Source organism: Larimichthys crocea, chromosome XV, assembly GCF_000972845.2.
Source record: "Larimichthys crocea isolate SSNF chromosome XV, L_crocea_2.0, whole genome shotgun sequence".
In the NCBI taxonomy this organism is placed as follows: Eukaryota; Metazoa; Chordata; class Actinopteri; family Sciaenidae; genus Larimichthys; species Larimichthys crocea.
The window spans coordinates 9,661,584-9,674,244 of record NC_040025.1 but is presented as its reverse complement, the minus strand read 5'-3'; the positions used below and the strand labels follow the sequence as shown (position 1 = coordinate 9,674,244).

The following is a 12,661-nucleotide window of genomic DNA, read 5'->3' as shown; positions in this document are numbered from 1 at the left end:
TTCGGCATTCTTTTAATGGCGTCAATGTTTCAAAGTGTAAACAAACACAGGCTTAAAACTGACTCCATCGCAACTTTATACTTTCTGTTCACAGCCCTGAAATTATGGGATCTGTAATCCCAAAACTCAGAGCATGATTACGCCAAACTGAAATAATAGAAACAATAATAATAATAATAATAATAATAATAATAATAATAGCATAATTATTGTTTTGACTAAGGCTCAGACTGTCAGAAAACCTCCTGCTTTGACGCTTTGTATCCCTTTAGCTTTTAATGTTTTACGTGAACTCCTTTACACTATTATACTTAGTGCAGAAAACGTTTTTATGGCTTTAACTCGTGTAAATAATCATCTTGGTGAGCATGCGTGCACCAGTTATTATACACATCATCTATGTTACAGTGGACGATAATATAATGTACCAACACTATCGGTTCACAGTGCTGATAAACATGATTATAAGCAGCTTTCATCCCTCTGACGATGATCACACTCATGACGTTTAGGGATGTTTACAGCTAACTAAAATAAACATCTAATATTCAAACAGGTTTTAATAATATATATTATTATATATATATATATATATATATATATATATTATATATATATATATATATATATATATAATATCTATATATATTATTATATATATATATATATATATATAAAAAAAACAAAGTAACAGATGTGTTTAAATAACCCCTGATATTTGAATGCAACTAGACAGAAGTGAGAAGTGTGTGGTGCGGCTACAGGTAAGATTATGGTTGAGTACCTGAACTAAAACTGAACATATCTTTTGTGTCCTGCAGCAGCATGGTCACACACACACACATACACACACACGCGCACACACACACACACACACACGCATACATACAGGTAACTTGTTTAAAACCCTCAACGGGTGAGAACATACATGTGGACTATTATTGTCAAAATCATGATTAGGGCATATAAAGATGAAGATTTAACCTAAGTAAACTCTAAAATTCTCGTAATATAACGTTTCTCCCGTTTTGATATCAGCTCTTCACCGATTCAGGACAAAGACGCAGTACCAGTGAGGGTCCGAACGTCACAAAGACACAAATCTTAGATGCTGAGAAATAATCAGAGAGGGAGAGCACCACCTTTGTCAATAAATGTTGGGACAGTCAGTGTAATTCCTGTCAAAGTATCCACCTGTGTACAGCCAATCCTCGGCTCCCGTGTGAGGGTTTGTTCCCAGATGAAACCACCTGAAGAGACAGAAAACATGCAGAACTTGTTTTTAATTACAGGATTAAAAAAGGATGATATTACATAACATGACGCGACGTGCGGCTGGGAAAGTGTGAGAAACAGCCGTGAAGAGACGCGGCTGCAGAGGAGACTATTTTTATTCCAGTTAATTTGTGATAACATGAGAAGCGTCGTCCTTCTAATTTTCCTGAGCAAACACCGTCGCCAAGTGCTTAGTCATGGTGAGTCTCTGTAAATAAAATTATAGACAGCTCTATATGAAGGTGTCAGGAGATAAACACTGTGATGATTTGGAGCTGTATAAATAAAACTGATTTGAATTTTATTCTATCGTCACTGTCCGATTAAAACCATGCTCCAGAAGTCAAATTAAAACGTCCAACTCCAGCAGAAGTAAAGATGTTTGGTTCAGTTTGTTATCCAGGCTGCCCAGACTGTGAGCTTAGTGTTTGTATCACAGCCGTTTTGGACCACCAGGAAGTTTTTCAGGTCTAAAGGCACCGGGGAACTACTGTCAAGCCAGAAGTGGGCGATGTTACGGCCCACCCAGACTCACCACGTGACGTGACTTAGGAAGGAAAGGTGTAGGTCTTATTACTATAGCTGAAACACAAACCTGGTTGACCACTCCTCCTCATCCTTGGAGCGTTCTCTGCGCGACGCTCTTTGTTTCTCCTCTAACCGTTCCTTCTCTGTACTTGCTGCGTCTATAAAAACAAAAAAAAATATGAATGAAGAAGTCTTTCCTGACTCGTCTTTTTAATGCAGCCGTGTGTCAGAGCAGTTTTAGCTTCTGTCAGCATGAAGAAAAGTCAGAAACTTGCAACATGTGTACGTGGTGTTACCTATGTCCGCGTTCTCCATGGCTCTGATGTCCGGCCTCAGCCGGCAGTCTGTCGGTGGCAGTACTCTCTCCATGCTGGGCTCCAGCTCATTTAGTGTCATGGCAAAGGTGGTGAAGTTATACATCTAACACAGTAGGAAGAAAGGAGTGAGAATAAAATAAATCTTTTTATTATAATCAAATCCAGTACTGTCAGTGAAAACTATTGATACTGTTTAAAATGCAGAGCACTGACTGATCATCTATTTACCTCTACTAAACTGTGCTGAAGGCACAAATAATAAAATCTAAGCAGACAGAATCAAAGCTATCTGCACAGCTCGAGGTAAAGTGAGGAAAGTCTGTTTTATTATTATTAATATTGGATAAATCAATAAAAAAAAACAGCCAAACTGGACAGAGGATGAGAATGTCCTTGAATAAAATATGGAAACCCATCCATGACGAGTCAAAACAAGCTGAAGACGACGTGGCAAGAGGTAACAGACAGAGATGTTGACACATGAGACAGAGTTATGTTAATGTTTGGCCAACTGGCTACAAAGTTTCTAGTCAGTTTCACAATGACAGTCAAATCTAGATTTTCAAACAAGTGTCCAAGTTGGTTTTCTCTGTCCTGAAAAAGGCTTCTTGGTGTCTCCTCCTCCTCTTCTATCACCATATATATATATATACACGCGACTTTAAACATCCTGAGCTGAAAACTTACGAGTATCCTTAGCTGAATTGGTCTTATGCAACCTTTGTAAATATTTTGTGTGGAAAGAAATGTTCTTATTGTCAACACTCGGCCCTCAGAAACGTTGAATGTAAACAGAAACTTTGTTTGTTTACATGAAAAGTCCACAGGGTGTGTACGTAACATACAATGCGCGTGTGTGTGTGTGTGTGTGTGTGTGTGTGTGTGTGTGTGTGAGACACTAACCTGTGCTGAGTGAGCAGGCCGCGGCGTTATCCTCCACAGTAAGGCACTTCCTGGTATCACAGTCACGGTCTCTTGAACTCCTGGTAACTCATCGTCCTCATCACCTTCACAGCTATGTTCCTACACACACACGGATAAATAACATCATCAGACTGGACTAACCGAGCTGAAGGTCACAGTGTGTACGGTACAGGTGCAAACAGGTGATCACAGAACTACAGTCGCCACAGATTCAACACGTCTCTCAAGCAACGATGCATGTCATTGCAAGGCATCATGGATTAGTGCTGGCAATGATCTAATCATACACTACACTTTGAAACGTAACTAGACAACAGCAGCAGCACACTACAGATTCACATCAGACACCTTACCTTCTACTAAAGCCACTGCACGTTATTGTGAAAGAGACAGATTCAGAGCGATGATTACGTCACGTAGTAAAGACAGATAAAACATGTCAGAGACAAAACGTGAGGCAGCATTTCATCTCAGGTGTCAGTCAGAGCAGAAACTACTGAAAAAAAAAAATCAGAGCATCGCTCACCGATTTCGGCTTTTTAGAATCCCCCACCATCTTCTTGTCCGACTTCTTGTACGCCTCATAAACCTTTGGATCCACACTGTACATGCACTCTGTCCACTTCCCGTAGATCACTCGCCGCTTCTTCTTACTGTTTCCGCAGCAAAAAACATCAAATTCAGTCCAGAGGAAATTGAAATCGCCTGCTGCTTGATAGCGTCTTCGTGGTCGTGCTCTCACCTTTTGTCTTGGATATAACCTTCTACTTTGTGCAGCTCTTTCCCGAACATGCCGCACGGTTTGAAGTTTAACACGCACTTGTCTCCCGTGCTGAAAGGCAAAAGAAACACGTCAATTAATAAATCAGCTCCGAACCGATTTTAATCTCCAGAGTTTAGTATTTGTCACTTCACCTGTGGTTGACTATCTCCACTGTGCCGTATTGTTCGATCCAGAGCTTCCCCAGGATGATGTTGTGCACGCAACACATCGGGTTCGTCCACGTGTACGCTTCTTTATGTCTGAAAGGAACAGTTCAACATTTTTGGAAACACCCATGTTCACTTTCTCGCCAAGAGATAGACGAGAAGATTGACACCACCCTGACGGAGCTTATACAAAGTAATTTGATTTGATATCGAGTATAACAGCACTGAGACTTTTAGCTGCATGCATCACTCCGCTTTACAGCTGTTTACATCAACGTTACATTAACAGTCATCATCCATCTTAGACTGTTACAAACTTTGCACCACAAAGATCAACATATTTCTACGAGTACTTTAAAAACACACAGAAGGATCAGCAGTCAACCTCAGACGACTTTATCATACTTAACAGTTACCTAGTGTTTGTGCAGCGTTGACACAATGTTAAAAAATAAACATATCAGCAGTTTGAATGAAACTAAAACTCCCCGCGCTGCCCTACATCAAGAAATATTTAAACAATCCTTACATGTCGCTATAGAAACAAAAGATAAAGGACGTCACATGTCAACAGACTTCAAGATAAACTGTATAACTGGTTCACTGTTTCAGTTTCAGACCTTCTGATAATATTAAATATTTTATCAGGATGTCAAGGCAAGAAAAAGACAACAGACTCTTATTTCACCGGTTCACACATGATACAAAGCAGCTGGCTGTGGTAACACGCAGACCTACACAAAGCAGCTTAAATGTTCATGTGTTGCTTGGCAGCCGTGCAAACCAAAACCATCAAATGCAGCTAAAAGCCTATGTGAGTGAGTGACAGTGCAGACATCTCCATTAATACTCACTTCAGCAGCTCCAGCGTCATCGTGCCTTTCGGCTCGGCCTCCACACTTTTGCCCCAGAATTTGAGTTTTGGGTAGATGGAGCCGTGAAACTCGAACTCTTGCTTCAGAGACTGGGCATGGAAGGCACTGACAGGTGGGTGGTGGCTCACCTGCTCCGAGATCAATCTGTATCCCTCGTCCTGTCTTTAAAGAAGGAAAATAAAAAAACTCCCATGAATAAAAATGTACATCCTTAACCTCAAGACATGACTGTTCTTTATACAGTTAAAGCTTCTATAGGTTACCTTATGAGCTCGTACGTCTCCCCCAGTAAAGGATTAAATGGCTTTCCAGTCCGTTCCCATTGAGACGCTACAGCCGAAACAGCGAACGCAGCAACAACCTGTCGCAGAGACACGAAGAGGATCAGAGCAAAGTTAATCAGCTGACAGAGAACTAATTGTTTGTCAGTTTTGAAGCAAGAAACATTAAATACATCGTTGTTATCGCTTCCTAAATGTAGGTTTTCTTGTGTCGTATGCGATCAGAAGTTCCACTAACGAGAAAAGTTTGGATTGGGTGGCAGAGCCAGAGCGTTCATTGGAGGAGGTAACAAGAAAGAAGAGATGGATCTAGTTGAGTTTACCTGCATGCGGTCTATTGAGTCAGACAAACTGCAGGCTTTGTGGATGAGGTGAGTGTGCTCCATGTACTCTGAAATCCTCTGGAGGAAACTCAGCGGCTCGTTAAACACAACGGGCATCGCTATTTTGGACAGCTCCTGTAAAAGAGCACATGAAACAGCAAATTAATGAGCAGGAAACAAACAGCGTGACGCCGAGCACGACTCATGCATCATCAGGTTATTATCTAACTTACAATGCTCTGCCTTTTAGCTGTGGGAGTGTTTTATGTTCATTGTATTCTGCGTTCATTTGAGCTATTTTCAGCTCTTTCAGGCGGCAAAATGCAATTTCCAACCAATTATATCCAGCTGAGCGGAGACAAGAGTTCAGTCATGACTAATCTCGCAAGCAGCGAGATGAAAGCTGAAATATGGAACAAACATCACGGCAGAATCCGACAGCAGCTCATTCAGATTCAGATTAAAACAGGATGAGTAATCAGGCTTTCTGTTAGGGACTCACCATGCCGATGCATTTCTTCAGTATGCTCCAAACGCTGAAGTTGTTCCTGGAGATCATTTCAGCCGGCAGAGTTTTCCTGGTGCACATTTGAGACAAAAAAAGGCGTGAATGCTCCTCGACACAAATCCTTTTTAAAGAACACAATGTACCGCATCGAGATCCAGATGTTTTCAGGGTGAAACGCGACACCGGGGGGAAGACAAAATGTGGTTTCACCGGCACGGTCACCTGAAGCGAGCACAAGTGTGAACATGCATGTGTGAACATGCAACACACACACACATGCATGCATACCACACTGCTCCTCACCTGCGCTCCCACACTCCGTTCTCCTGCGTGGTGGTGGTGGTGGTGGTGCCTCCACCGCCGGTCACCTGCTCACTGTCATACACCAGGGCATCTTTGAAACTGACCTCACAGGAATCATCTGACTCCAGCCCTTGATGGGAAGGCAAATAAACAAAGAGACATTCATTCATTTGTGCACAAGAAGCAGCAGGTGTGTTTAGATGCAGTGTCAGGATGCCTCACCTGTCTCAGCGTCGTAAAACTCTTCCTCGCTGTTCATACTGAGCACAGAAAGTAACTAAACGTTACTCAGAAGTCATGTTCCCCAGCACCGGCCTGTCCCTGCAGCCCAGCCTCTCTCTCTCCAAGCATCACAGACAAGACAAGCAACAACAACCTGCAACAGCACGGACCGGTTTACACCTGAAAGCAAAACAAGGGGGCAGCTGGCCCGAACATGATTACAGTGCATGCTGTGAATAAACAAACAAACAGCTGGCTCTCCTTTAGCTTCAGGTTAGCTCCCAGGGCTAACTTCAGCCGTTAGCAGTTAAAACGTCGGTTTCCGGAGCAGAGATCAGCTCAACGACACAGACACCGACAGAAAGAGGTTTTTAAAACCCGGTTCAGTGAGATGTACCTGTGGATCGAGGTCAAATCGCGGCGCTAGTAACGTAAACAAGCCAAGAGTAACGCTGCTGCCTCTGGAGCAGGGGCGGAAGTGGGCGGTAAGGACAACGTGAGTGACAGGTGCGGCGGCCAATCAGAGCGCAGCTCGCCAGACGTGCTAGAAGTGACATAAAAATAAAAAATATATAATTTAAAAATATATAATTATAAATTTTTATTCTCACCAAAAACCTCAAGTTTAAATATCTTAGCATTTATCTTAACCTTTGTAATTATGGTATTATCTGTATTATATGTATTATATGTATTAACCTGTACAGCACTTTGGTCAAGTTGTTTTTAAATGTGCTTTTAAATAAAGTTTGAGCTGTTGAGTAAAACTATATTGCTGGAAAGGATTTCAAATAAGCCACCTACAGTTTTAGTTTGGCATAAGGTAATATTTGACCTTTTACCCATGGATTATTTTACATACTGGTCCAGAGGGAACATTTGTTTATTTTGTCATTATGGACCCCATTTCTCGATTATGTAGGACTGAATATTATATTATATTTATTATTATTATTATTATTATTTATTTATTATTATTTTTATTATTATTATTATTATTATTATTATTATATTATATTTATATCAACTATTTTGGAAGGGGCTTCCCAGACAAGAAAAATAACAGTTAAATGTTAAAGAGAGGTTTTGCTTTCTGTTCTATTTTTTTTTATTTCTTATTATTATTGTAATGTATACTTATTTCCCCCTTTATTATTATTATTGTTATTACTATTGCATATGATATTCTACTATGCTCGTGACTGTGCTGTGCTGACTAAAAAAAAAAAAAAAAAAAAATTTAAAAAAGGTCACTTAGCTTCAAAAAAAATGTTTTTTTATCATTGTAGGTCAAAAAACAATAATGTGCAACACCTCTTTCTGTATTTCTTAGTAGTGTGGACATTAGGCCAGGTCGTTGAGTCTAAATTTAGATTTTTGTTCAGACCGTCGTGTTTTTGTGAGGCAGAGAAGGTGAACAGATGGTATCTGCATGTGGGTTCCCCCCCTGATGCATAGAGGACGAGGTGGACAGTGTGGAGGTGCTTCGCTGGTGACACTGTTTTAGATTCAAGGCACACTTAACCAACATTGTTACCACAGCATTCTGCACTAAGCATCTGGTTTCTGATCAGTGGGACCATCATTTGTTTTTTAACATGACAGTGAAAGGTGTGGAAGTGGTAGAACTTTTTACTTTTTGACATACAGCGCAAACATAATTGATGGAAATTATTATAAACAGCATCATCAGCGAGAAATCAAACATTGAGTTATAACAAAACAAGACATCAAGTTTATTTATTTAATTATTTATTTCTGCATTTATTTATATTTATATATTACTATACTTTTTGTTCTTCATGTGGAACCATCTCAACATTGATAATAACTCATATTGTCAATTCAATAAATCAGTCTCAAGTCATCCACAAGGTGGCAGCTTTACACCTGTGATCAGTTAACCCTAAAATTAACTTCAGAGATTCTCTTAATATATCGCATGTAAATATTTATCTCTATTTAATACTAAAAACTAATGTGAATCTCACTTGTGACAAAATAAATCTTGAACTTTGACTGTTTTCATTTGAGTGCAGTAATATTTAAGCTGCTGGTTGTGTTATAAATAGTTCAATACTCAGAAAATAAATTATTAATCTTTGTCAGATTTCCAAAAAAAAGAAAGAGGAAACTTTGGGCAGAAACATGAACTTCACACCAAGTCACCCAGAGTCACAAGCAAGACCGGAACCAGCTTGTTTTTCTAAATAAAAGCTTTAATTGTTCAATGAGGAGATGGTAGGTGTGGCAGAACAGTTACAGTACTCAGATGTTGTTATTTTATTAGGATGTATCATTAAGAGTCATATTTTAAATAATTGGTTATATTTATGGTAAATATAAATTAGAAAATAAAATTAATAAAAATACAAGAGGAAAGGTGGTTTTATTGTGGTGACCGGAAGCATTAACTGTGAGTCAGTGTCTGGGTCAGGCCTGCTGTGTTCCTCTCTCTGTCTCTGCGCGCATTTTGGCAAAGTTTCAGTATCAGGTGGAGAGCAGCCGGATGGATGTCTTCAGCACTTGAGCTCGAATTTCAGGACTTTTCAACCTATTTGTGGAAACCTCATGATCCTCTTTTAACTAAAATAAAGCTGCTTATACTTCATGGTATTTATTTTGTTCACCTGAAAAGTCGGGATGAACAGAGACGGAGACAAGAGCGAAAGACTGCGCCCGGGCCAGAAACAACCAAGGCCAGCAGCAGCTTTCTGTCCAGAAGAAGAAGAGAGAGATGCTCAAAGTGTCTCCGCTCTAAGACTCACAGTCAGTCAGTGCGACTCTGGGAGGGAGATGAAATCAGCGGCAGTTCAGGGGAAAACGACCGGGAAAAAGTGGCATCAAGTGCCCCAATGGAGGGTCAGAGGAGCCCCGGCGCGCAGAGGAAACTATCCGATGCCAGCAACGCATCAGGAGGACCTGAGCAAAGACTCCGGCTGCCCGTCTGGGAAAGTCTCCACCTCAGACAGCAGCTCAGAGATATCCGACTGCGCCTCGGAGGGCAACAAGCGCGACTCTCCGAGCTGCGACAATGAATTAATCTGGACAAACGGGAGAGCTTACTGGAGCCCGGGCAGCGAGGGGAAAGGAGACGGCAAGCCGTGCGTAAGGCGGCGAGAGATACCTGCGACCTCCAGCCTGATGCTGCTGGAGGGGGGCTCAGTCTGCTGAACTCCTCGGGGTCGTTTATTGATCTCATGATGGGAGAAACAACCGAAGACCTCGTCAGGGAGGTGGAAGATCTGAGATCAGAGAACGAGTACTTGAAAGTAAGTTTAATCCACTTAAGTTTAATTTATTTTATTTTTTTAAACCAGTTTGATGAGTGACTTTCGTCTAAACTTTCACAATTTGCAGGGATGTTCTGTAAGAAGTCATTAGGCTTTGAACACCAGAGCCGATTTTCTGTAAAAGTCATGTCAGTCTTCATTAGGGAGAAGACAAGAGAAGTCTCAGGCAAGAATCAGAAGTCAAGAGTCGCTATTGAGACAAATAATCTGTTTACAGCAATTTTTCATGAACACGAAAAAAACAAAAAGCAACCACAACCAAGACAAACCAAACTCCACTTATTTATATCAAAAGTAGAAAATCTGTTTCAAAGCAGACTTGCACAGTCATTTTTGGCACTTTTTGAGCAGTAATTCAGTGTATGTACTGTGAGCGATGGGGGCATGCCTTTATAAATAGGCCCTGCTATTATCACTATGCCACATGGAGCATTATGTTGCTGTTTTTACAGTAAGAAGGTGAGGAGGAGTTTAAAAAGTGGAAACTAAACATCGGAGAGCTCAGTTTGACGGGTTTATGTTGTTTTTTTATGTCTTATAATTTATTTGATTTATAGAGAGAGATTTAAAAACCTAAATAAAATTGGAAGCAGCAGAGTTAGAAATCCTGACTTTCAGTCAGAAACACTGGACCACATTTCCAGACATCCAGCTGGATATCACTCTTTCATTAGCCCTCTTGCTTCCTAATTTCATGCCTCTTTTTTTTTGATGACTAATTTAGTCAGACTCTCAAATTTCCTCCAGAACTACAGAAGAAGTTAAACAGCTGTTATCACACACTAACCAAAACTTCTATGTGAAATCAGTTTACTAAGTTTTTACTGATTGTCGCTGATCTCAACAACAAACAGAATATTAAGAATAAATGTACCCGCTATTTAACTGTTTTAACATGGAGACTTATGGAGACTGTAGCCAGCCTCAGTGGATGGTGTGTTTGCAGTTTTTTGGCTTCATTTCACAGACATGGAGGTGCCTCTTGGTTTTGACCATGTTTGGCCTTGGATCTGTCCTTTAACTAATGATAATAAGGAGTCAAAGGATTTATTATCTTGACCAAACCACTCGCAGGAGAGAGTTTGATGGGTTTGGGACATCTGGCAGCTCAGCAGGAGCGAGCATCCTCTGCATATGTATAAATAAATATCAGATTTTTCTTCGTTGAAAGCGTCACAGATACTTGATTGGTCTTTGTCATTTATATCGTGATCGCACCGTGGAGGAGCGTGTAACGCTGGTGAGATGTGCGCCTTTAGGAATCGATGTGTCCTCGCTGGACATTGTATCTAGGACTCGGATCCTGGGTCGACCGGAGGCCTCCCTTGGTTACTGCCGTCGACTGTCATTTAGCGTTAGGCGGCTTTTGTTTACGCAGGACATCGTCTGCGAGGCTGCCAACACAGGACCGCGTCGCATCCCTGCAGTACTCGTCACTCACCCGCCAAGGCCTTCGAGCGCCGCAGCCATCCGGCTTGGTCAGACGTGGAACAGGTGGACGGGGAGCTGGTCAGGAGCTTGGAGCACATAATCAAGGTACGGCGTCTCACCACCTTCTTGTACCATGAATCAGTATTAATTAATTCTTTTTCTCTATCACCCCCACTCCTTGTATTTGTCCCCAGAGCCAGAGTCGATTAACCAAACTGTACACCCTCGACACCCCAACCTGACAAAGAACAGTTCAAAACTCTGATACCCCAAAGGAACCGGAATATCCTGAGCCACACCCTGCTTTTTCTTTCAAAAACACCACAAACACCGAAGAAATTAGACACAAATTGCACAAAAAGGAGACCTTTATAAAGACCACATTAACAACCAAGATACAACACAATAACACCGAGACATTAACAAAGACACAAACAACCACAAAACACATCAAACTTAATAACACCACAAAAACTTACCGGCATGCCACAAGAAGAAGGTTACACAACCAACCCCAAAGAGACCCAACACCCTTCCACAAACGATTCAAACACAACCAAAAACGTCTAAGACCAAATTAACAAACATACCCAGAAACAACCACACAGAACTGCCAACCGCACCATGGATCAGGCCAACGAGACCTGTTGCATGCTGACTAGTACCGCCTCCGTCCCGGTGGCATATCCCCCGTGGCACAGTGGGCACGGTTGGTCATGGAGCTGGTGAGCACGAGTATCAAGGTCAGACATCCTTTTTCCCTTCATTACAGTAGACAGTATACTCCTCTGTTGTGTTGTGGGAGATCATGTGGTTAAAACAGTAAAAGTCCGTCTCCTAAATTTATTTTAACTGAATCATGCTTTTTCCAGTTGCCGCACATGAAAGCAAACATTTTCTGTTAGTCCAACAAAGTTATTTCTTATTTCAGTCCCTGACAGTGTGTGTGTTGTTATACACACTGCAGCACTGTAATCAGTGCAGCCGCCTGAGTCACGATGTCGCTTTGCTGTTAAAAACGCTGCCTGCTGTTTCTCAGCACCACAAAAGATTTCATTAGTTGAAATGTTCCCATCATGCGTCCTGTTTATATTTTCGTCATGCCTGGTGTAAATTTGTGGTGAGTTGTTCTGCATGAGTAGGACACATTAAAAGCAGTAATCTTCATCAGTATCTTGGCAGGTCGGTCGTTGTGTTGTTAATGAGACTCCGTGGCAGCCAGACTCTTTTCTTTGAGCGGGGTGTGCGTGGCGTGTAGGATTCCCATCGCCTCACCCCCTATATGGTAAATTCCTGTCACAAGCATTTCCTTGTAAAAGTCTCTCAGCTTTACCAAACCGAGCGCGCAAAAAGAGATATGCAGCCATGTGTTCATGAGAAAAGCAGGGCAGGAAGATTTCTTTACTGAACTTTGCCTGATTGGGCCATGGATGGTTTACTGAACAGCAGGG

General features: G+C 41.4%; 1 protein-coding gene across 3 annotated transcripts; it reads right to left on the bottom strand.

Moving 5' to 3' along the window:
• Positions 1-697: 697 nt before the first annotated feature.
• Positions 698-7,015, bottom strand: LOC104939155 (oxysterol-binding protein-related protein 2-like). 3 transcript variants are annotated; one of them, XM_010755644.3, is made up of 14 exons: positions 6,884-7,015; positions 6,487-6,640; positions 6,265-6,394; positions 5,956-6,031; positions 5,454-5,588; positions 5,113-5,210; positions 4,829-5,011; positions 3,960-4,067; positions 3,787-3,876; positions 3,571-3,697; positions 3,024-3,143; positions 2,100-2,223; positions 1,871-1,961; positions 698-1,250 (listed from the first exon to the last, which is right to left on the bottom strand). In XM_010755644.3, the coding sequence occupies exons 2-14, from the start codon at positions 6,521-6,523 to the stop codon at positions 1,148-1,150; spliced, it is 1,422 nt and encodes a 473-aa protein (XP_010753946.2). In that variant the 5' UTR covers positions 6,524-6,640; positions 6,884-7,015; the 3' UTR covers positions 698-1,147. The 3 variants fall into 3 exon arrangements, with proteins under 3 accessions (XP_010753946.2, XP_010753947.2, XP_019112938.1); XM_010755645.3 differs by having other exon boundaries at positions 6,487-6,524; positions 6,884-7,003; XM_019257393.2 differs by having other exon boundaries at positions 6,487-6,666; positions 6,884-6,993.
• Positions 7,016-12,661: the final 5,646 nt, after the last annotated feature.